This window comes from Microcebus murinus, chromosome 10 (assembly GCF_040939455.1).
Source record: "Microcebus murinus isolate Inina chromosome 10, M.murinus_Inina_mat1.0, whole genome shotgun sequence".
NCBI classification, from domain to species: Eukaryota; Metazoa; Chordata; class Mammalia; order Primates; family Cheirogaleidae; genus Microcebus; species Microcebus murinus.
In genome coordinates, this window is record NC_134113.1 from 87,960,381 (window position 1) to 87,985,628 (window position 25,248).

The 25,248-nt window shown below is 32.7% G+C and overlaps 1 protein-coding gene across 7 annotated transcripts in view; it reads right to left on the reverse strand.

Annotated features, from left to right (window-relative positions):
- The window catches only part of ATF7IP (activating transcription factor 7 interacting protein), a 121,076-nt gene that overhangs the window by 11,562 nt on the left and 84,266 nt on the right, over window positions 1-25,248 (reverse strand). For all 7 annotated transcript variants that reach the window (XM_020287619.2, XM_076007638.1, XM_020287618.2 and 4 more), the window contains 6 exons: window positions 25,107-25,195; window positions 21,945-22,583; window positions 15,011-15,075; window positions 5,864-5,942; window positions 3,695-3,850; window positions 1,762-1,944 (listed from right to left, as the gene is read on the reverse strand). In XM_020287619.2, coding sequence (XP_020143208.2) covers window positions 1,762-1,944; window positions 3,695-3,850; window positions 5,864-5,942; window positions 15,011-15,075; window positions 21,945-22,583; window positions 25,107-25,195 — 1,211 coding nt within the window. The remainder of the gene's footprint in view (window positions 1-1,761; window positions 1,945-3,694; window positions 3,851-5,863; window positions 5,943-15,010; window positions 15,076-21,944; window positions 22,584-25,106; window positions 25,196-25,248) is intronic.

Below are 25,248 nucleotides of genomic sequence, written 5' to 3' on the forward strand. Positions count from 1 at the left end.
GAAGAAAACATAAGGTACAAGAAACAGGAGGTCCAGCGTGGGTAGAAATAAATGGATCCCCACTAGGAAGGCTATGAATAAAAAAAATCCTAGAACACTGACTGGTTGTGCACCACATGCAGAGAAGGCAAATAGGTCAAAATGAAATACTGTTATTCAGAGGTTAGACATATTAAAAGTATCTTCATAAGGATCCCTGCTGTCTCATCTTTTTAAGCAGGACAGAAAGCTCAAGTAAGTCATCTTTGATTTGTGTTAATGAGGTTCCTTTCTTTCTCTCCACGCTCAGCTGATCAGCTAAGGATACTCATCTCACCCCACAGAAAACTGCTGTGACATACACCGGGGCAAAAGAAGCAGAAAATTTAGAGTCACCTACTGCCTTGACCATATTTTCTTGCCATATATTCATTACCTGGCCCACGCTATAGTTCTGCCAGGTGCTCTGACTGTGGTGAGCCTAGTTTCCCAGAACTCATTCCTGACCCTGTCAACCAATTTTCTGAGACAAGGATCTTGGTAAACATAAGAAAGTTAAAACCAGACTATAATCCAGAGACTGTTTACTTTCTCCTGGAAACTATCATCTAATAATGGCACAATTTCTTTAAACAGTTAGATTTATTCTTGCTATTAAATTTTGCAAAACTAAGTAATGTGTGTGTGTGTGTGTGTGTGTGTGTGTATTAGTGATCCCTATATTGGTAGCAAATAGGGATAAAGAAAAGCAGAATGTCTGATAGAAAAGGGTGTTGATTACCTCTAATGGAAAGGGAGAGAGAGGCAATTAAGGAAGGGCCTGCAGGAGGACTTGTAGGATACTGATACAGTTCTATTTCTTAACCTGGTGAAGAGTTCATAGAAGGTTCATTTTATTATTTTTCCTTAAACTTTAAGTATACCTTTTATATAAACTTGTGTTTATATGATATAGTCTACTATTGCTAATATATATAGTATATGTTAAAACATAATTATAATATATATTAGTTGCATACATACATAACATATATGTAACTAACATATTTTATATATATCTATATATATGAAACCACAAGTTCCCTTTAATACCTTCTCTTCTTTTATTTCTCAGCCACCTTCCATATCTTTAAGATTCATTAGTGGCTCCCTCTACCATGATTTCTGTCACTAGGCTAAGTCACAATTGATGACTCCCTCTTAAATTAGGTAGGGTGCCTCTTAATAAAGTGGAGAATAAACCAACATCAAATAGGGTACTGTAATAGTACAGACCATAAATAATTAAAGTTAAATGAAAGATAACACATATAGCACAAATCAAGTAGTATACATGTCCAATTTTCTCTGGTTAACTCTCCTAAAAGAGGAAAAATGAACTAATAATAGGGTTTTTTGGTTCTCTTGTCATTGCTTTTTAAAATTATTTTTTAAATGACAAAAATTATATATATTTATGGTATGCACATTATGTTTTGAAATATGCAGACATTGCAGAATGGCTAAAGGAAGCTAATTAGCATATGTATTACCTCATACACATATTTTTTTTTGTGGTGACAACAATTAAAATCTGCTCTATCAGCTATTTGCGAATATATAATACATTGTTATTAACTAGACTGCAGTCAATGTGTTGTATAATAAATCTCAAACTTATATTAATAGTTTTAATAAATATAAGAACATTTTGCAAAATCTAATGTCAATATAAGCCACTCCAACTAAATGCTGGAGAGAGCTACATTTATCTTGGGGCAATATACAAGAAAAGTCTCTTACTATTTTGGGGATTGACCTGCCGAACAGCAGGAGCCTGCATAACAGCTCCTCGCAATGGAGCCTGAGCTGGTGGTGCTGGGAGAGTTGTATAAACCACTTGGTGGTTTGCAGGAGCTCTTGGTACAGGGAGTCTTGTGGTCACCTGAGTTACTGGACGATGTGTTACATTCACGGTAGTTGGAGCTAATGGAAGGCAGAAAAAGAGATTAACAATGCAGTAAATTCTATATTAAGCAAACTGTATTAAATGGTAATTACTTTGCATAGAATCTAATTAACTATAACAAGGAAAGAAATAGAAATTAATAGTCTCCTTTTATAATCTTACAAGATAAAAATGATAGAGCCAGCTAAAATTAGTAATATTAAAATCCGAGACTCAGAAAAAGAGAACAAACTTAACACATTCAATCCCCTTCCCACTCTTTAGTTTGACTAGATAATAAGCAAAAAAAAAAAAAGGGGGGGGGGGGGTTTGCAGGAGAGAGTATGATACCACAGGAGTGACTTACAGCAATTTATCCTTCCTCAATTTTAAATTGTTCTTAGCACAGTGGAATTATAGGCCCTCCAGGCCTTCTGCCAAGGGAGTATAAATCTAAAAGAGTATCATTGTATTCCCACAGTTCAAGAAACTGCCTGGCAATTATAATTCACATTTTGTTCAGATAACCTATCTTTTATTTAAAACAGTAAAATATCCATTAAAATATAGACTTCCCCCCCTTCACTCTAGTATTCCTCCTAATGTATGTTCCAAAGAGCATTAATATCTTGAGTAATGTTACTTTGATAATTATCAAAAAATGAGTCCTAAACATTCACTGACAGCATAGAACTACAATAACAAAAATTTTTTAAAGAGTTAACACTTTGCTAATAACAACTCTCTGAACTGGAATCACATTTTACAAATAAACATGTAGTATAGTAATTATGCAATGAAACAGTAATAAATCTACTTTCATATAGAAAAAAATAGGTTTTACAATAAAATAAATTTGGAGAAAAATATTAGATATAACAAAGATTATTAAAAGGTTTCTTTACTAAAGAAAGACTCCTCAGTCTTTACATATCCTAACTTAATAAAGTCATATAAGCACATTCTTTTGCCTGGCAATGCCAACAAGGTAAAATGTAGTTTAACTTGGTAGGAAATTCTGGATAAGCATCTAGAATTCTCAAATCCAAATCTAAACAGTAACTACCATAGCTATCAGGCATTTAAGGTATCAACAATAATTTCATAATTCAAAGATTAATTAACAAATGGTCTGCTCCTTATTCCTGTAAGTCACTCTGGTAATTTAAATATAAATTTCACTGGATAAAATCCCATTTTACTGAATATTTTCCTTAATGAGAAGAGTGCTTATATAAGTATTTTGCAGATAAATCCCAAGCAATAGACTGTTTTGCAGAAGACAAATTGTCTTGATTGGTTTCTAAACAATTTAGGAAATGCAGGTTACACCTTGAAAACATCTGATTTACAGCTTCTTGAAAGGTAGTAAGCAAAATATTAGCGCATACTTCCTGACAGTCATGTTAGGCCAGTTAAAACTATTTCAAGGTAAGACTCATTTAAAATTTGTTTGATTGATTATAAGCTCTTGGTTATACTCTGAACAAATCATGATATTCATCCCTTCTAGAGAAGCTACATTCATTTCTGCTGTTTACAGGACATCTGCTGGCAGATGACAAAAACATATATATAGGTTAAGTCTTCTTTATAACCATTCTCTACCAGTGCTACTACTTAAAGACAGTGAGCGACACTAAGTTATACCATGTTCAAAAACACATACATTGTCTTCAAATTAACAATGAGAATTATTCTTAATTTTCTGTCTTTATCTTTCCACTCAATTCCATAGTCATAGTTAGGCAAAACTAAAGCTTCTGCTCAATCATTCAGCAAATTTACCTGTAGGTAGTAAGTGTATAGTTGTCTGAGATGGTCCACTTGTTGGTACCCCAGATGGCTGAAGAGGCGGTGCTGGTTGTATGGGTTGCAACGGTCGTGATACAGGCTGAGAAGAACCCATGGTTGATACAGGAGTGTGGTTTAGCTTTTTGGGGTCTGTTAATTAAAAGCAAGATGTTATGACTGACAGGAAAAACTTTAGAATAAGGGTCTTTCCTTTTTGGGTCAACTTTACTTTTGCTTGCTACCTGGGTATCACATTTACCTATAAGAGAACAATTTCTTTCTATTTTACCTACTTGCATTTTTTGCTGATTTGAAAATAAGGTCAGGAACATATATAATTCACTACTGGTTCTATCACAGATTCTAATTCACATTTATAGGAATTCAGTTTTATGTTTTATTTTTTATGAAAGAATCTTACTTCTGGATTCAATATATCACATCAATTAGCATAATTTCATTGCTTGCATATATATTTATATATCCATATGCCTATAATGTCAAGAACATTTTTCTAGAAAAATACCTATAAATTGATAAGTCTTTCACCATGATCTTGAATTTCAATTACACTACTGTTGTTTAGATTCTTTTGTTTGATAACACAGATAGTTGCTATAAAATAAATAAATGTTTGCATATAAAATAAATGTGTACATCTCTGATAAAACCCTTAAAAATAGAAAACCACTATGAAGAAGGTGAGCCAAAAGCCCTTCTATCCAAAATGATCACCATTGATTTCCATCCTATGGAATTCCTCACTAAAATATAAATAAAATTTAGGCTTTTATTTAAGGCTTTAGCAACTGATACTTTAATTTGGTGCTACTGGAGAACAATGTACTTTAGAATGGGACAACTTGAGACAGACCGAAAGGTGGGGCAATGGAAAGAGGCTCCACAAAGCATGGATGCTAAAAAAGGAAATGGCAAGAGCACTGAAAACAAACTTTGCTTACTTTACTTTTTGACCCAGAATCAGCCCTACTTGTGTCCTCTAAAAAATAACCTGTATTTATTTTGTCCTATAGGGATCAATGGATGGTCAACTCTGTCTATAAAAAATTAGTGAAAGTAATATGGATAATTTGAAATTTTTAAAAATAATCATATTGCTATGAGTTCAACCCTGCTAGAGGATGGTGTAAACTCCCAGTTTTACTTCAGTTTTATACAACAAAACTGACTTTAAATAAACTGTAATAAATATAACTTTGTAATAATTTAACTTTGCTTTCCTAAACCCAACAAAACTATCTATTCTCAAAAATATGACCTTTTAAATCGTTGGGATTTTTAGAAATTTAATGTCTTTAAAGTAATAATAATTAACTTAGCTCCTGATCTTAACTACATTTTCCATATGCATTAATTATCACCACAGAGTTTTACAGACATGTCTGTATACAAAGTTATTCTGTGCAGTCAAATAAGTTTGAGAAATACTTTATATCTTAAATAGTTATTGGAGATTTATGCTATAAATTAGCATAGTAAAGGCTCAGAGACATCTGCCCAAGAAAAAAAGCCATTTAACTTTAAATCAGCATTTTCCCAAGCATGATAATATGGGACTTTTTATTCATGAAACACCTATTAACACTGTAGAAAACTGAGAATATAGTTTAATATCTATCTAATATAACTTCTAAATACTGTAACTCAGTATTGAGTATTTTGAATGTGCATGCTTTTTAAAATTACTTTCATTTTCCTTTATATAATTCTAAATAAAAGAAATTAGTTCAAATGACCAAAATTAAATGTATACACACTTACAAGTTCCTACATTAACATGCACACACACAAACATTTAATGTAGAGTCTGAGAATGTGGACTGGATTCCCAGGCTCTTTACTGACTCTGACTTGTTCTCTCTAAGTCTAATATTAAGTTCCCTTAACTATAACAGATATAAAAACAGAGGTGCTCCACAAATTAAATATTCCTCTAATTACTGTTTTCCTCTATAGCTTGTTCATAGTCATTCAAGATTTGATTTCTAGTTTTTAATTCTAACCTAAAAACTTTCATTCTAAAAGGGATACAAATATATCAAGCATATTGCTGGAAAGATGTGTCTTCATATAATGTTGTATTGTATTAAGAGTAAAAAAAAGGTATCAAAGCATTCCTCAGTATGATTACTATTTAAATACCTTGAGAAGCTGCACTCTCTTCATCATCCATTGTGAGATCAATGACACCACCTGAATCACTGCCAGCAGGTTTTCCACTCTGAAAAACAAAACTTCTGAATTTTGCAAATGAACCTCTCGTACATATTACACATAACAAAAAAATATAGTAATAGTAAAGTGAAATGAGAACAATGAGTGGCTTAGTTCAATCTGGACACCTAAATGGCTTTACCTGAAGAAATGGAGTTTATCAGATAAACACCCCAGGATACCCATGAGTTAAACATCTGCCACATGAAATATAATTCTGAAAGGAAATTCTAGAAGTTTTTTAAAAAAATTTAAGCTGTGTGTGGCACAGAGCTATTAAAGCAATTAGATGCTTTAAGTGATAAGTGATTAAACACAAATATTATTCATTTTCTGACATTTAAAATGTTGATCAATCCCACTCTGAAGTATCAATATTAATCCACCAAAACACCAAAGGCAATGTTTAAAGCCAGAATTAGAATAAAAGAATCTAAATCTTTTTTTTCCCCTAAAAAATAGTATGGTATGAAATGGAATGATAAAAATATTAATAGTTATTGTATGATATGCTATTTACTGGACATCCAATTTGACCAAAGTCAACCCGTTGTTTAAAAGCATTAGAAATATTAGGATAAAAAACAACTTTTAAAAACCACATGACAACAACAAAAAAAAGAAGAAAGGACAATGCAGACCTAACGAGCCAAGATTCTGAAGTCAGAAAGATTGAGTACATCTTTATAGTTCCAACTGTTAGCTATGTGAATTTATGTGAAGACATACTGTTCTCAATTTCCAAAATGTGGATATTGAGGATATTATAAGGATTAATCCAAATATGTATATAAGGTGCTTAACACCACATATGACACATGACAACTGTTTAATAAGTAATAATCACAATTTACTTTGATACTTTATACTGAGATCAACTCCAAATGATTAAGGTTTTCATAGGCAAAACTCAAATTTTATTAAAATTGAAGAAAATAAATCTTTGATTTTAGAAAATCCTGGCCCAATCCCAAGATGATAATTCATTTCTAAATCTTATAAATCTTTCTATAATAATGAATTCACAGAAAATTTATAAACAAACAATAAAATCTATAAAATCAAAACTGAAAAGTCCTCAACAAACCTCAAAGAATATAAAAAGAATCTACTCACTATGACACATTATCTGTAAGGTCCAGTTTTCAAAATGTACTAAATTTTGGAATTTTTTAAAAAAATTATCAAATAAGTATGCAAAGACCAGTAAAGTGGAAGCCAACTTAGGGATAAAAGATAAGTCAATAGAAAATGACTCCAACATCTCCAGAGCCAGATGTTGCATTCAGCAGATAAAAATTTCAAAGTACCTTTTAGAAATATGTTCAAAGAATTAAAGGAAAATATAACATTAATGAATGCACAAATAGTAAATTTCAAAAAAGAAGCAGAATCTGAAAAACAAAAATGTAAAAAATAAGGCTGAAACGAATGATTAATAAAAATTAGTAAGGTACGCACAAAAGCAGATTGTAGGGAGCTGAAAAATCTCAGTGAAATTCAAGCTAGATCTATAGAAATTTCCCAGTCCATAGAACAGAAAGAAAAACAGAAGAAATATAAAAAGAACCAGAAATTTGTGCAATAATAAAAAAGTTCAACAAAATGGCAGTTCATTTAAGGCTTCAGCAAAGCTTTTAATGAGAGAAAATAAAAAAGGGCTAAGATAAATTTTTTTACTTTGAAGAATAACCAAAACTTACCAAATTTGGTGGAAAACATTAATTTAAAAATCCAAGAGGTTCAGTGAACCTCACCCAAGCAGGACAAACACTAAAAAATTCACTCCTATACACACTAGAGTCAAACTACTGAAATGAAAAGAAAATTTTGAAAGCAACCACAGAAAATTACATCTTACAGAGGACCAAAGAGTAATTGCTAACTATTGATCAGAAATTATGGAAGCAAGAAGACACTGGAACAATATATTCAAAATGCTGATTTAAAAAAAAAAAAACACTTTAAAGTAAATTCTATATCCAATGAAGCTCTCTCTGAGAAAACAAGGCAACAGAGACAAAAGTACATTTTTAGATATATAAAACCAAGAGAAGGCATCAACAGCAAATCTATACTGTAAGAAAACCTCAAGGAAATTCTTTAGTTTGAAAGGAAATACCAATTCACATTCACAGGAAGGACAAAAGAGGACCAAACAAGGTAAACATGAGGATAAATATTAATATTCAAGACTATATATCTTTTCTGTTCTAAAATTCTATAAAATTCTGTTTTAAAATTCAACAGTTGAAAACAATGCATTTATAGATTTATAACATACATAGAAGCAGTAGAGTATAACAGACATGAAAATAAGACCACAATATATATGAAAACAAGAATATGACACACAAGTAAAGCAAGAGCATTACTGGGGTAAATGTAAATATAAAATTGCAAAGTTTCTATAACTTAACTAAGTAATTCAATATTAATTCTAAGTATACTGATATAATTTTAAGATAGATCCATATTATAAACTGCCAGAGTAACCCCTAAAGAAAAAAGAAAGAGCCGGTCGCGGTGGCTCACGCCTGTAATCCTAGCTCTCTGGGAGGCCGAGGCGGGCGGATTGCTCGAGGTCAGGAGTTCAAAACCAGCCTGAGCAAGAGTGAGACCCCATCTCTACTATAAATAGAAAGAAATTAATTGACCAACTGATATATATATAAAAAATTAGCCGGGCATCGTGGCACATGCCTGTAGTCCCAGCTACTCGGGAGGCTGAGGCAGTAGAATCGCTTGAGCCCAGGAGTTTGAGGTTGCTGTGAGCTAGGCTGACGCCATGGCACTCACTGTAGCCTGGACAACAAAGCGAGACTCTGTCTCAAAAAAAAAAAGAAAGAAAGAAAACACATGTAGGTAGAAAGCCAGAGGAATTTAAAATAGAATACTTTAAAAAAACTGACATGAGATAAAGGAAAGAAAGCACACAGAAACAACAAAACAGATGAAAAACAAAAATCAAATAGCAAAATAGATCTAAGCACAACTATATTAATAATTATATTAACTGTAATGGACTAAAAACTATCAAACTGTAGAGATTGTCATATGGATAATACAGCAAGAAATCAAGAATCAAAAAAAAATGTTTTTTTAACCTAGAGATTCACTTTATTTTGTTTGTTTTTTTTATTTTATTTATTTATTTTTTTTTTTTTTGAGACAGGGTCTCACTCTCAGGCTAGAGTGAGTGCCGTGGCGTCAGCCTAGCTCACAGCAACCTCCAACTCCTGGGCTCAAGCGATCCTCCTGCCTCAGTCTCCCAAGTAGCTGGGACTACAGGCATGCACCACCATGCCTAGCTAATTTTTTTTTTTCTATATATATTAGTTGGCCAATTAATTTCTTATAGTAGAGATGGGGTCTCATTCTTGCTCAGGCTGGGTTTTTTTTTTTGTTTTTTTTTTTTTGAGACAGAGTCTCGCTTTGTTGTCCAGGCTAGAGTGAGTGCCGTGGCGTCAGCCTAGCTCACAGCAACCTCAAACTCCTGGGCTCCAGTGATCCTTCTGCCTCAGCCTCCCGAGTAGCTGGGACTACAGGCATGCGCCACTATGCCCGGCTAATTTTTTATATATATATCAGTTGGCCAATTAATTTCTTTCTATTTATAGTAGAGACGGGGTCTCGCTCTTGCTCAGGCTGGTTTTGAACTCCTGACCTTGAGCAATCCGCCCGCCTCGGCCTCCCAAGAGCTAGGATTACAGGCGTGAGCCACAGCGCCCGGCCTTAGAGATTCACTTTAAATACAAAGACACAGACTTGTGGGGCGCGGTGTTAACACCATTGCAAGATGGCGCTGGCTTTCTGGTCACGCCGATACTACAGGACTGATAAACAGGGTGAACCGCGCAGGTGTAGGGGCTTTTCCTGTCTCATCAAGTATGCATATGAAGGATCTTAGTTTGGCCTATCAGTAATAACCCTCGCGCGCTTTTAACCTATCCTCATCACTTCCCTCCTTCCTTAGAGTATATAAGTGTGTGAGAGCTTGTGCTCAGCGTCTTCCGCATCATGTAAGTCTAAAGGGAACCCCATTAAAGCACTGTCAGAAGAACTCCACTTGCCGCGTCCTCCTTGCTGGCGAGGCGGGCGCGACACAGACTGACACTAAAAGGTTGAAAAAAGAGATAACATGCAAATAGTAAGCATAAAAATGCTGCTGTGATTATGTTAATATCAGAAAACAAAGAGGGAAACTTTATGATGATGAATGGGTCTCTATATCAGAAAAGCATCAAGATAATAGATAAATTACAAAAAATATATATACCTCATAATAGAGCATCAAAACATATGAAACAAAACTGACAAAATTAGGGAAATAGACAAATTCACAATCATGTTGGAGACTAAATGATCACTCTCAACAAGTATAGATAAAACCACTAGAATAAAAACCAATAAACAGTAAACATACAGAATATCCAAAAGACACTATCAATCACACTAACTTATCTGAACGCTATGAAACAAATACATATTCTTTTGAAGTGTAAATGATACACTATACCACAATACACATCTAATATTATATTTTCTAAACACAACAGCATTAAGTGAGAAATCAACAAAAAAAAAGATATTTGCAAAATCCCCAACTACTATGAAATTAAACACACTAAACAATCTAAGACCCAAAAGGAAATAATAAGAAACTAAATGATATGAAAATGCAATGTAGGGCTGGAAGCAGTGGCTCACCCCTATAATCCTAGCACTCTGGGAGGCCGGAGGTGGTGGATTGTTTGAGTTCAGGAGTTCGAGATCAGCCTGAGCAAGAGTGAGACCCCATCTCTACTTAAAAAAGAAAGAAATTAGTTGGCCAACTAAAAATATATAGAAAAAATTAGCCAGGCATGGTGGCACATGCCTGTAGTCCCAGCTACTCGGGAGGCTGGGGCAGGAGGACTGCTTGAGCCCAGGAGTTTAAGGTTGCTGTGAGCTAGGCTGACGCCACAGCACTCTAGCCTGGGTAACAGAGTAAGACCCTGTCTCAAAAAAAAAAAAGGAAAAGAAATGCAACGATGCAACGTATAAAAATTTGTGGCTTGCAGTGCTTAGAGGAAAATTTATATCATTAAATGCTTATACAGAACAAGAAGGAAAAATCTACAATCATTAATCTAAGCTATGAATTATGATTTTTATTAATCGAACCTGACTGATACAATTCATATATTATCACACACTACAGGTAGTCTCCTAGATTTTATTTTTCAGAAAAAAAATTGGTAATTATTTGAATAATTATTAACTGTATTTATAAGATAGTCATGATAACTAGCACTATTCCTATCAGACTTTGTACGAAATGATTTGCATTCATTAATAAATTTAATCTTCATAATAATCCTATGAGGTAAGTACTAGCATTAGCTCCATTTTATAGGTGAAAAATCTAAGGTGTTAAATAACTTGTCTAAGCACCCACTATTAAGTGACAGGCACCAGACTGTCTGACTATAGAGCTTATTATTTCTATGCCACTAGGTGGAGATCAACAAACAAACATATACAAATACATGTATCTTTACATTTTTTTCCTGACAAAACATTGTATCTGAGAAACCTTACCTAATCAGAGACATGTTTATATCTGTTATTACTAAAGGCTTCAGTTTAAACCATCAAAAAAAATAATAGTTGTATCAAACAGTTTTTAACACTACAAATTTATTTTATTAATAAGTTAGCTGGCTGGTCCGATGGTAGTAGGTTATCAGAACTTATTAACATTTGTGTTAATCACTAAAGTTGGTATTCAACCCTCCACTGCTAAATTTGACTGGCTTTAAAAAAATAAAAAATAATAAGCTTAACATGTGTTATTCGCCAAAATGATCGGTCTCATTTAGTAAACACAAAGAAAATTTCAAGAAAGCAAAGATACTGGCTTTGTAGTTTTTTGGGTTTTTTTTGGTTTTTTGTTTTATTTGGTTTGGTTTGATAATTAAACAAATAAGAACATATCTGAAAGGTCGGGGTAGGGTACTTCAGCAATTATTAACACAAAAGACCTGGTTGCTCACTCCTTGAACATCTCTCCAAGGAAACTTGAAACCATGATTGAGGCTTGGTCAATTATCAGTAATGTGACCCTTGGAAGATCATATTAATGATTAATAATTTTCTTATATACACCTTCAACAGTTGACTGTGCCATATTGGCTCATTAGGATTGCTTTGTACAAATATCAATATAGATTATCTACATACTTGGGTTTCATTGTTGGAGTCTGGAGTTTCCAATGCCATGACTAGTTACATAGAAAAATGTGGCTATGTGACCAGCCCTCCAGAAAACTTCAGACCCTGAGTCCCTATCAGGCTTCTCTGGGCAAAGACTCTTAGCACATGTCCCAGAGGTTAATAAAGCCAGAGAAAAAGCAAATCCTGTGTGATCCCAGACAAAGGAGGACTTGGAAGCTTGTGCCTGACTTCTTTCAACTCTACTCACTGCATATTTTTTTCCTGTCAACCATGAGTATAACCTGCTACTCTTGGGATTTATGAGTCGTTATAGCAAATCAGCAAACTTCAAGTAATCTTCAGTCCTTTAAAACAACAATATAACTACAGCTAACAACATAAAGAATTCTGTACTGTTTTATAACATGTACTGATAATTTTAATAAATGAATAAATGCATTCACTATATAAAATATATTAGCAATCATTATATAAAATGATATATATGAATAAAATATATAATAATTCATTATACAAATATGTTAATAAATACTTATTTGGGGGACAGAAAAATCTTCAAAGAATTTAAAAGAATATTTTACATATGTAATTATTTCCTAATTAGCTATGTCTAATCAACAATAATTTCCACACTAGACATCTAGATTTCTTTTAATCTAAACAGCCTTAAAATGTTATGATTCCTTCACCTCTCTAGTGACTGAAAATAAAATAAAATAAAATAAAATAAAATAAAATAAAATAAAATAAAATAAAATAAAAAATTGAAAGAAAAAAACAATTTAAAAAAATGTTATGAAGTACAACTAAGTAGGCTTGGTAAAGAAAAAAGATGTTAGCCAACGGTGCTTAACACATTCACTGCCATGTGAGTTGTATTTAACTCGAGCTAGTTTTGAGCCTGGGGCTTTGTGAAACATATGTAATATCACATGTTTCTTCTCACCTTGGGAGCCTCGAGAACTATTTTTCAAGTTGCATATAACTCATGCATAGAAAACAATAAAAAAATAACAAATTTTTCATTGAATTAGAAAGAACTGTTTTGTTTTCAAAGTTTTTATTCTATTTTTGTAATAAAACACTGTGGCCCCAAGGAAAGAAAATTTTTTTCTACTGTGGCAGTCAATGTGTTAAAAAGTGACAATTCAAAGAATCACATGTAGTTTTCATACTAGTTTCTACCTGTTAATAAGAGGCATATTAGGGTAAAAAGCTAACAAGAATTGCTTAATATATTTTCAAAAAACCAATAATGTAATATTAATGAAGGTATTCATCACAATGACAAAAATTATATTTGTACCAAAAAATTCAAGCTTACAAGCATGAATTTATAACTGAAAGCACAGTTCCAAAAGGCTTTCTTATTCCATAATAAAACTCTCCTACTATATTTTTTATTCATATCAATAATAGCACAGTGTAAATTAAAATATTTTAGATTCTAAAAGCTGTGAAGTATAGAGTACTACATGAGGTTTAGATTTCCTAGAATATAATAAGCAGTTGGGTATAACCAAATTTGGGATTTTTAAAAATTTTTCTTCAATTTTAAAAGTGTAGCAAACTTTTATATTTATTTTAATTTTACCTATGTATTTATATCACATACACTATATTTCAGCTAAAAAGCTCTATTAACAGTACAGTCTAATAGAACTTTTAGCAATGATGAAAATATTCTATATCTGCGCTGTCCAAAATGGTAGTCACTAGCCACATGTGGCTACTGAGACTTGAAATGGGGTTACTGTGACTGAGCAACTAAAATTTTAATTCAATTTTAATTTTATTTATTTATTAATTTATTTAATTTTTTAGAGTCAGGGTCTCCTTCTGTTGACCAGGTTAGAGTACAATGGCTCAATCATAGCTCAAACTCCTGGGGCTCAAGTGATTTTCCTACCTCAGTCTCCCATAGCTAGGACTACAGGCATGTGCCACTACACCCGGCTAATTTTTTATATTTTTTTGTACAGATGGGGCCTCACTATGTTGCCTAGGCTGGTCTGAATTCCGACCTCAAGTGGTCCTTCCACCTCAGTCTCCCAAAGCACTGGGATTACAGGTGTGAGCCACCATGCCCAGCAAAAATGTATCATTTTGAAGAAAAATAGCTATAATCAAAGATTATTATGCCCTTGTTTTAAAATCTACATCCATATCATGCATGATATACTTAAGACTTTTTGTTTTTCCAGAAATAATATGAGTTTCTTAAAATAAGAGGAAGGAAACAAAATAAAACTATCAATAGTCTAATGACTTTGCTAAAAATCTAATAAACCTAAAGCAAGAACAAGGAAGAACACTGTTAATACAGGGAAAAAGTAGTTACTCCATTACTAGGTGGATAATATTTAATATGAAAAAGTATCAAGACTGGCGTAGTGCTAATAAGCTATCAGAAAAACAAAAAACTTCTTCCCAAATGACATTTCTGATCACCTTTAAGGAAACTAAAATAGTGGTAAAGAAGAGGTGGGGCGGTGTAAGTGAAAGTAAGCCAGTCAGACCTTCTCAAAAAGTTGGACCTGGAAGAAATTCCATGTGTTTTCCTTTTGCAGAGAATCTTTATAGTAAATGAAGAAATGACAAGAATGTCAACTGTATAATCCAACCAGTTAGTTAATATAATAAATATAACATTATCTCTAACAGAACTACTAAGCAAAAAAATCTTAATTCTCGTCAAACATTACAAAGAGGCTGTAAGAAACTGGACAGTTGTAAAAAAAAAAAAACAACAGACATACAACAATTTTCACTGTATCTAAGAATAATGAAGGACATCCATCATGCTGTGGGCTATAATTAGAATTTTACTTTGAAGCAGAAGGAAACAAATCTTACCTGTGATGTGCTATCAGCTGCTTTCTTGTTAACAGAAGCATCTATTGTTTTGTTTGTCTGGTTTTCTAAGAAGTGGGGAAAAAAAAAGAAAAGAAAAGAAAAAAGAAAAGACCAATTTTTTAAAACATCTATAAAATGTGAAAGGTTAGGCTGCTTTACATATAATAATTCATAAAATTTTCCCCAACTATTTTTCTGTCAACATGTCACATAGGTAAATGAACTCTTTCATAGATCACTGCTACAGTATTTTGCAGAGAGGCAATATATTACAATATAGATCAATACAATAAATTTACAATATAGATCAAAAAACTTCCCATTGACCTAGCAATTTAAACTCTATCCTAAGGAACACCTTGGAGAAATAACTTAAGATACACATAACTCAAACATAACTTAAATATTCTAACATGAGGAAATGGTTAAACAAAATATAATTCCTCTATACTCTGGCCCTTTTAAGACATTGAAAAAAAATTTAGTATGTCAAAAATATTTGTAATAAATTCAGTAGAAATAGTTGCAGTGATTCTGAGGAAATATACTAGCATATTTCTTAATAGTTCAATCACATGATTTTTCTCTGCTTCTTCATTTTTCAATAAAGTTGTACAGAGTTTGTGGTTAAAAGAAAAAATAAAGTTACTTCCAACAGAGGACAGAAAATAAACCAAGTATGTTTTGCCCCAATTTCTAAAGGGAGAAAAAGAGAGAAGGTATTAAATTTTAGCAAATGTCTTTTGAATCTACTGAGGAAATTACTTAGCTTTTCCTCTTTGGTAATGTGGCTTATTATCTGGAGTTTTCTAATGTTGAAACATCCCCTCCTTTCATTCTGGAGATAAAACCTTCTTGGTCAAAATAAGGCATTACTTTAATTTGCAAATTTTCATAACACCTATAAACTAAACCCATAATGTTTTTTTAAAAAAATAGAAGATAAAACTATCTATGTAGCTCCAAAGGTGCCTATATAAATCTGAACATCTAAAAAATCAGGTAGAATAAACATTCAACTGGTAAAAAGAGATATTCCAGGGTAGAGAAATAAAAATGAAGCCTTTCCAATTTCTCCCTACTTGTGCCTGAATTATTTTAATTCCTTTTGTAGGAAGACTACATTAACACATTATTTACTTTTTCAAAAACATTTAAATTACTTCAATTATTATAAATAAACATGTGTTTGGACTATGAAGTTCCTGAAAGACTAACACAAAACAAATTCCAGATTACTGATCCTACACAGTGAGTACTAGGATATACTAGTGACATTACCAAAACATCAGTGATTTACTACCAAACTTTCTTATACATAATGTTAAAACACATACATTAGACTTTGAACCACTTTCATTTTTAAATAAAAATAAAAGGTAACTTTACATAAAAAGTATTATGAGAAAGTTTCATTTTTATTTTCTATTGTAACATCCTCTTAAAAAAATTCCTCAAGATTCAGGAAAGATTTGTACTGCTGAATAAAATGTTAGAAATACACATTTTTTAAAAGTAATATTTTAAAAATATTTTTTGTAATTTTCTAAAATTATAAAATAAAATGTTTTAAAATTGTAAAATAAAATTTAAAGTATATTTATTATATGAATTTTGTTACCTAGCATGACTCTTAGACTCAATTGTCTCATAGCTATGAGTTAATTATTCATACAACTATAACAATATTCATTGTTCTATATTTTCAATTAACATTCTCCATACTTTTTTTTTTTTTATTTCTTTTTCTGATCTATATAGTTGCAGGATCCATACTTTTATTACAAATGTTTTTTCTCTTTTTTTGACAGGGTCTCATTCTGTCACGATGGCTAGAGTACAGTAGCATCACCATAGCTCACTACAACTTCAAATTCCTGGGCTCAAGCAATCCTATTGCCTCAGCCTCCCAAGTAGCTGGGAATATAGACACACATCACCATGCCTGGCTAATGTTTCTATTTTTTGTAGAGACAGGGTCTCACTCTTGCTCAGGCTGGTCTTTGAACTCCTGTACTCCTTCCACCATGGCCTCCCAAAGTACTAGGATTACTGACCTGAACCACGGTGCCCAGCCCCTTGATTCCTAATGTAACATTTTACAGTTTCACTACATTGTTTTTGTTTTCTTCTACTGTTATCTACCTTGGATGACTTCTGAAAGGAAAAAGTTATAACTCAATCTATCACTCAACAAAATTGGTCAGGATGCAAAAATCAGAAACTGCAGTTTAAAATCCTTATGTAATATGGGTCACATCTCTATCTACCTTGTTATCCTTAAAAGTTATTGTCACTTTTAACCAACACCACATTTTACCATCGTCATAAAACTATTTTATAAGAAGTAAACTAGCAGTATCTCTTAGTAGGCCTGGAAAATTGTTATAGAAACAAAAATAGAAGGTAAAATGTTCATTTATTTAACTCTGTCCTTGAAGAAACTCAAAGGAAATTATGGTTGAAGAAGTAATTGCTTGTTTAAACTCTAGTTTTCTTATATTCTTGGAATAAGAGATATTTAGTGAAACCTGACAGCATACATTATATATAAATTATATAAAACTCTCCCCCAAATCTATTCTTCCTTTAATGTCTAGCGTGGTAAATAGCATTAGCATTTTAAAAAGTCTTAGAAATCTGAGTCCGCTTTTGAGTTCTCCATCTCTCTTACCCACACCTAAACTTTATCAATAAACTGCGAGTACTGCCAATTCTACCTCCTAAATAACTTTTACATCTTTTACATGATCACCATCTCACATCTAGCTCACTACAAGAACCTCCAGCTTCCTAACTGTTCTAACTCCATTCTTACCCCTCCAAACCATTCTCCACATAGTGGCCAGGATTTATAAATATTAGCTACCCCCCACACCCCACAAAAATACTTTAACCCCTACTTCCCCCATTCTTCCATTCATTATCTCAAACCTTTCCAGATCTCCCATGTCCTCTCAAAGAAACCTGTATATCTTAACACTCATCATATTTGTAATTAATTACTTCTTGAATGGCAATGTTCCCTATTTGATTGTAAGCTTGGCGAGAAGAGGGACTATTTTGTATTTCTGTGTGTCTGTAGGACCTTAGAACAACATAGGCATTCACTAGTTCATGAATGAATGAAATTAGCCACAATCTGAGCCCTAAATTTCCAAGCAGCCCCTAGGAGTACATTTACTTTACTATAAACAGAAAATACTGACTTAAAATCCATAAGTATATATTGAAATATAATATTAGGTCATTAAATATGAAATGTTGATTTCAAATGAAAAGTATAGTTTATTATATCTCAAAGAAGTACAATTAATCAAAGTATCCACCTAAACTATCAACACAGTTTTGCCATCTTAAGAGTAGCTTGTTTATGCCAGCAGCAAAGAAGCCTGGAGAGCAAGTGGCAATAAAATCATGAAAGGCATTTTTCACAGCTTGTTGAGAACTGAATATTTTTCCTTGCAAGAAGTGGTTCACAGCCAGGAAGAAGTGGTATTCAGTTGGTGCGAGGTCTGGTAAATATGGTAGATGACAGAGAGTTTCCAAGTCCAGTCTCTATGGTTTGAGCAGCATTAGTTATGGGACATGTGGTGGAGCTTTGCCTTGCAAGAGAACTGGTCTGTCTCTATTGACCACTCTCAGCTGCTTAATTGTAAGCATCCTCATCATTTCATCCAACTGATTGCAGTAGATACTGCTGTAATTGATTGACCAGGTTTCATGAAACGGCAGTGGGATAATGGCAGAGCTAAACCACCAAACAGAAACCATTAGCTTTTTTGTTGATGAATATTCGGTTTCACACTATGTTTCAGCACTTCATCTTTGTCCAACCCTTGTGCCCAATGCTTGCTATTATCAAAAAGAATCCATATTTCATCACACGGGACAATATGGTGTAGACATGGTTTGCCTTTGTGTCATGACAGCAAAGAAAGGAAGGCTTCAAGACGATTTCTCTTCTGATGCTCATTTAAGTCATGTGATCCCCAGCTTCTTTACCCTGCCAATTTGTTTCAAATGGTCCAATACTGCTGGAATAGTAATATAGAACCTTGCTGCTAATTCACGCATAGGTTTGGGATGGATTTGCTTCCACTACAGCTTTCAGCTCATCATTATGGATCACATCATTATGGTCGCATCATTCTGCGACCCTGGTCACAGGTCGCCCACGTGGCTCATTTGCAAGATCAAAATCACCAGAATGGAACTTCTCAAACCATAGATGTCCTGTGCGTTCATCAGCCATATCTTTCCTAAACCGTTGATATTTCGAGCTGACTGCACAGCATTGGTTCCATGATGGAACTCATATTTGAAAATGACACAAATTTTTGACTTATCTATGGTTTCACAAAAATTGCTCTAGAATTTTGAAAGATAATCACAAGCCAAACCAGGCATTTGCAAGAATGAAGATGTACCTTCACAATAAAAATAAAACAAGAAGATGTCAGAGATACCAACTGTCAACCTTAGTACATAAAGAAATCAGACATTTTATACTTAATAAAATGAATGCAGTCTAGTTATAGAGCATATGTTCTTATTAAAAGTAAAGTAAAAATATAAAAATAAAAGTAAATTATACCTGCATAAGTATAGGACTTAGAAACTTTTAATTATATAACCTAATTACTACTTTATCATATCAGGGATGTATTACAGTTGGCTTCAACTTTCATATTTACCCAAAATTTGTTAACTGGCTTCAGCTAGGTTTTGGGAAGCTAAACAGCCAAATGCCTATTTTAACATCATTCATTTATGGCACCCTTGAAATTACAGCTTTTGAATATAATCAAAAAACATATGTTTTTACATGATATTTTAATTAACATGAAAACAACATATAAAGATTGCAATTCACACTTATTCATTTTCAAATGTAGGTAAGCATTCTAAATGGAACTTGAAATGAAGATCTCCTTAACATAATTTAAACATTAAAATATGTTAAATATTCATGTTAAAATATAAAATTTCATATTTTAGTATAAAAGTATATTATCACAAAAGTATTAATAGAATGCTATACTAATTAATGATTGTGAAAACTATTAATTTTATATATAAAAAAGTTAAGAACAGTCATATTAAGCACACTGTTTAATAGTAATAGGTACTATATTACTATTACTAATAGTATGCATATTACTAATAGAATGCATCAACTACACAATTTTGAGAATGATACCCTTTTTGTTCTATCAAATGCTCATAAATTTTAAGAGAACAGAATAATGAAATTATAATTCTAAGATTTGTACACGTGTTCAGAGTATGAGTATTCATAACATTAAACAAAACAGTCTTTTAAGTTACTCAAGCCATGGTTTTCCAACTTCTATAGTTAGGAATAGAATTCATCTTGTGACCATGAATTAAAAATAGTATCAACTTTGCCTCAAAACTTCCAAAGAGGAAAAACTCCAAAATTATATAAAACAATGTCCATCAATAAATCATCTGACATATTAAAAAATACTAAGACTTCAAGAAAAGGAAACTACAGAAAAATAAAGTGTCACCGAAAAATCTTGCTTATCCACTGACCTCAAGTAAAAGTAAGCATGTCTTAGTGTTGCAACATGAAAGTGTCCAAAGAATAATGTGGTAGCAGATAATACTAAGAAACATTGTCCTTGTACTACATAAACATTTAAATTATAAATATTATTAATAATTGCATTTTCATATAAAATCAGTTTATTCTTATATCCCAGATGTTCATTCTATGAGGGTGATATTCAGCTTCAGCCAGTAGTAATTTTGATCTGCCACTCATTTACTTTCTTGACAACTCTTTGAAATACCATCATTATTTTATATGAGAAAACACACTTAGGGAGTTAGCACATTTCTAATGACTACATGACAAATAAAAAGTAAGGCTTGTGTATCTCACTTACAAAAGTAACTTTGTACTTTTGAATCTGTTTCATATACTCCCTGGTCATTTACTACATCAATAGGCAAGATCCTATAGCAATTTCATATACACATGCTATCTACCCATTCTTTGCCTGTCTTTCCAAAAGTAGTGGAGATATGTGAAGTCAGAAATGAATAATCAAGTTCAAGAATACACACAAATTATGTTTTCTAGGAACAAAGAAAACAAAGTGTGGCAGATTTTAAATACATATATACAATTCAAGTCCTCCCTTTTTTGCAATATTTCTAAGTAAAATATAAACATAATCATATGTCATATAGGAAAACACAGATAAAAAAAAGAGGAAGCAAACATTTTATAGTAAATGAGACAGGAAAGAACCTATTTTTACATTGTTCAAATTTGGAAGATGTTGAGTACGAATGCACAAAGGATTTTCCCAAATGGGTAAGGAAGATAATGTGCTTTATATTTTTCTCTTATAAGCATATATTATGTAAATTAGATACTTTAAAATATGTTTTATTCAGATACTCCTGGCAAATGTATCATAGAAGTAATTCATGATTCTTGCTACAAAGACAAAATTAAAAACTCACCAAAATTAGGAAAATTACTAAAAGATAAAATGCTAATGCTAACTTCTCACTCAAAATAAACCCCCTCTCAAACCAATTTATTCTTATATCCCAGATGTTCATTCTATGAGGGTGATACTCAGCTTCAGCCCAATATTAATTTTGATCTGCCACTCATTTACTTTCTTGACAACTCTTTGAAATATCATCGCTATTTTATATGAGAAAACACACTTAGGGAGTTAGCACATTTCTAATGGCTACATGACAAATAAAAAATATTTTAACCTCATTGTAACATCATTTCTCTTAGGTATCTAAAAATTACTAAAAACAATCTCAAGGCAATTCTATTTTGTTCTTCAAATAATGCTAGCCACTTAACCAAAAAAAGTACAGCCATTTAAAGGCATGCTCGCATTTCTATTATTAAATCTACGCGGTGACTTACCAATTCTTGGGGTGGCAGTACTGTTCTGTTCTGCAGGAGATGAAGTACTAAATGCAGAAATTGGAATTTTCATCTGTATAGGACCTCGATTATTTGGTGGACTATAGAGTCCTGATGGACCTACTGTGGGTAAAGAAGTCCTTGTGGCTTGTACAATAGAATGTGCTGTTGGAACAGCCTGCACAGCAAGTGTTGTTCCTAATGGTGCAGCACTGGCAGGAGGGTTCCTCTGAATACTAGGACTGGGCACAGAAGGAACGTTGTTTGGTTTTGTGGGATTTGGCAAGGATGGCAAGGATACTGGATTTTTGGTAAGACCACTCACTGCAGGTGGGCTTTGCACAGAAATGAATTCAACATTGCCAGATGGTTGATTTGTCACCAAAGTCCCTGGATGGCTTTGCAGTAGCTGAGGCTGGGAGGATACCGCAACGGGTACGTGCAAAATCACTGGCAAAGGTTGTAAGGAGATTGTAGGTTGGGGATTTCCACTAGGCACCTGAGCAGTAGCAACTACTGTAGCTGTGCTGGGTGCTGGAAGAACTGTCGTCGTTGTCAGAGAACCCGAGGTCACTGGAGTCTGCAATTTAGGTTGACTACTGACAACTGTTGGAGGAGTGACAAGATTGGTTGAAGATACTACAGAAAAAAAACAGAAGTCTCAATTTAAATGGCTATCTCAATTTATCAGCTAAGATAATACATTGCATTAAGTACAGTAAAGTCTTTATAATAAAATTTTTTCCAGATTTAAATTCTGGACATTCTTAAATTCTTAGAAGCATTTTGCTTTGTATACTTGGTATATAATGAAAACCACACATGATTTATGATTACCATGGAAGACAGCTATCTGGGTATCAAAATAGTCTCTAAAATTTGTTACAATCCTTCAGAGTAGCTAACTGGAAAAACAATCAAAAATATACTGAAAACTAATTAAGTAAAAATGTATAGATATTTTTGAAACTATGCTAAAAACATTACAAATGCATTACAACACCAGTAATATATAATCTCAAATAGTAAATCTAGAAACAATCAAGACCATTAATGAATAATAGGCAAACTTAATCATCGTATTTTATCATTGAGGCCATGTAAAACCTGTGTCTGTGAATGAGTTTTACTAAATTCCCTAGGAGAAGAACTATTGAGGGAAGCTTCCCTCTATTAACACTATCAACATTTTATGTTATGGAAGACAGCACTGAGTGAAGATGAGAGATGAATTAAGAAACGAGGAAGCATATACAAAAGAGCAGAAGAACTCGAAATGCTAGTCACTAGAGTTTTACAGTAATTTTGCTTCAACTAGTTGTGTTTATTCTTATTGGAACAGTTTTGAAATACAAGACCAAATGTCTTTCTCATTGGTGTATAGTTTTTCCAAAATCACAGGCACACTAAAATAACAATTCTCTAAATATGGTCCAGGGGGATGCTTAGGGTTTTCTGAGACTCTTTCAGGGAGTCTGCAATGTCAAGACTATTTTCATAACAATAATGACATCATTTGACTTTTTAAATGAGTGCACATTTGTATTGATGGAGCAAAAGCAATGATACGCAAAACTTCTGATGCCTTAGTACAAAAATCAAGGTAGTGTAGAGATCAACTGTCACTGCATTCTTCATGCTTACAGTAAAAGACAAAGTCTGTTTCACTTAAGAATGTCCATGATGAAACAGTAAAAACTATTAATTTTATTATATTTCAAACTTGAGTAAGAGTTCTTCTTAATATTCTGTATGAACAAACAGGCAGTACTTAAAAAAACACTACTGCTACATACCAAAGCAGTAGTAGATTCTGCTTGGTTGATTCAAGGAAAAGTGCTTGTGCGACTGAATTATAAGCTAAACTAGCATCCTTTTTCTAGGTAGACTATTTTTACTTAAAACAATGACTTACAGATATACTGATTATTCACATTTAAGTATTTTACAGATTTTTTCTTAAAAATAAAACAAGTAAGGCAGTCACTTCAAAGAAAAAACCCAACAGTATTTATTGGCAATACTAAAATTCAAGCTTTAAAAACAAACATTAGAACTTTGGGGAAAACTTACATCTGTCATTGGGAGCATGAAATGACAGCTTCCTAAATCCCTAAAGAGTTTTCTAAGAAGAACTGATAGTGAAATTAATATGATTGAAAAAAATTATTAATGAAATGTATCAACATTTGGAAGATTTGCATAATTTGAAAGATTTGGAATATTTTTCAAATAATTAATGAATGATATTAGCATAAGATCCACCCAAGTGCAAGGTAGATGAATGGATATTAATGGAAGAGTCAGAAAGGTTCATCAGTATGATTTCAGATTCCATTTTGCAACTAGCCTTTAAAGAAACTAATAATTAACAGTATCAAATAATATCCATAATTATCTATAAGGACCGGTGCTTTGCACCTATATATTTATATGAGCCTGGATTTCCTTCATATACTTCAGCCAAATCAACATATTAAAACAGACTGAAAGTAGATAAAGATGAGAATCCAGCTAAGCTATCTTAGCTGTCTTAAGCAAAATATTAAAGAGATTTTAAAATATAAGACAGTAACATTCTTTCCACTGATATTTTTAAGCTTGGAAGATACAATTCTTTTTCATTAAAAAAGTGTTTTTGTGTTAGATATTATGGGCTTATTATGCTTAAATGAATAAACATTTTAAAAATTCATTTTAATTTCTATTTAATTTGTTTTGTTTCACTGATAGTAAATATCAATTGACATAACACAAATAAAAGCTCTTTGGGGTTCTTAATAATTTCTTAAGATTGTAAAGGGATCTGGAAACAAGAAAGTTTGAGAACTACTATGATAGAGATTTGAGTATCTATACTGTATTTTCATGCATACTTATCTGTGATCCTGAATTTTTTTTAAGAGACAGAGTCTCACTATGTTGCCCAGGCTGGATTTGAGTTCCTAGGATCAAGCAATCCTTCCAACTCAGCCTCCTGAGTAGCTGGCACTGTAGGTGTGTGCCACTACACCCAGCTCGATTCTGAATTTTTAATAAAATTTTGTACTTAGACCAATGTGCCCAGTTTTTAAATCCATTTCAACCACAAAAGAATGTAAGAAAAGAGAACCAAAGCTTTCAATTCCTAAGAAAATGTATTTTAGTGTTTTAAAAAGTTACCTGTATTCATAGGAGTTTGAAAGGATGGTGGTGCACTCTCGCTTACATTTCTTTTGGACTCCAGCATCTGTCTCACTGTGCCTGCATTTCTATGAAATATATATACACACAAATAGTCAATGGTATGCCACTCTGGGGGACA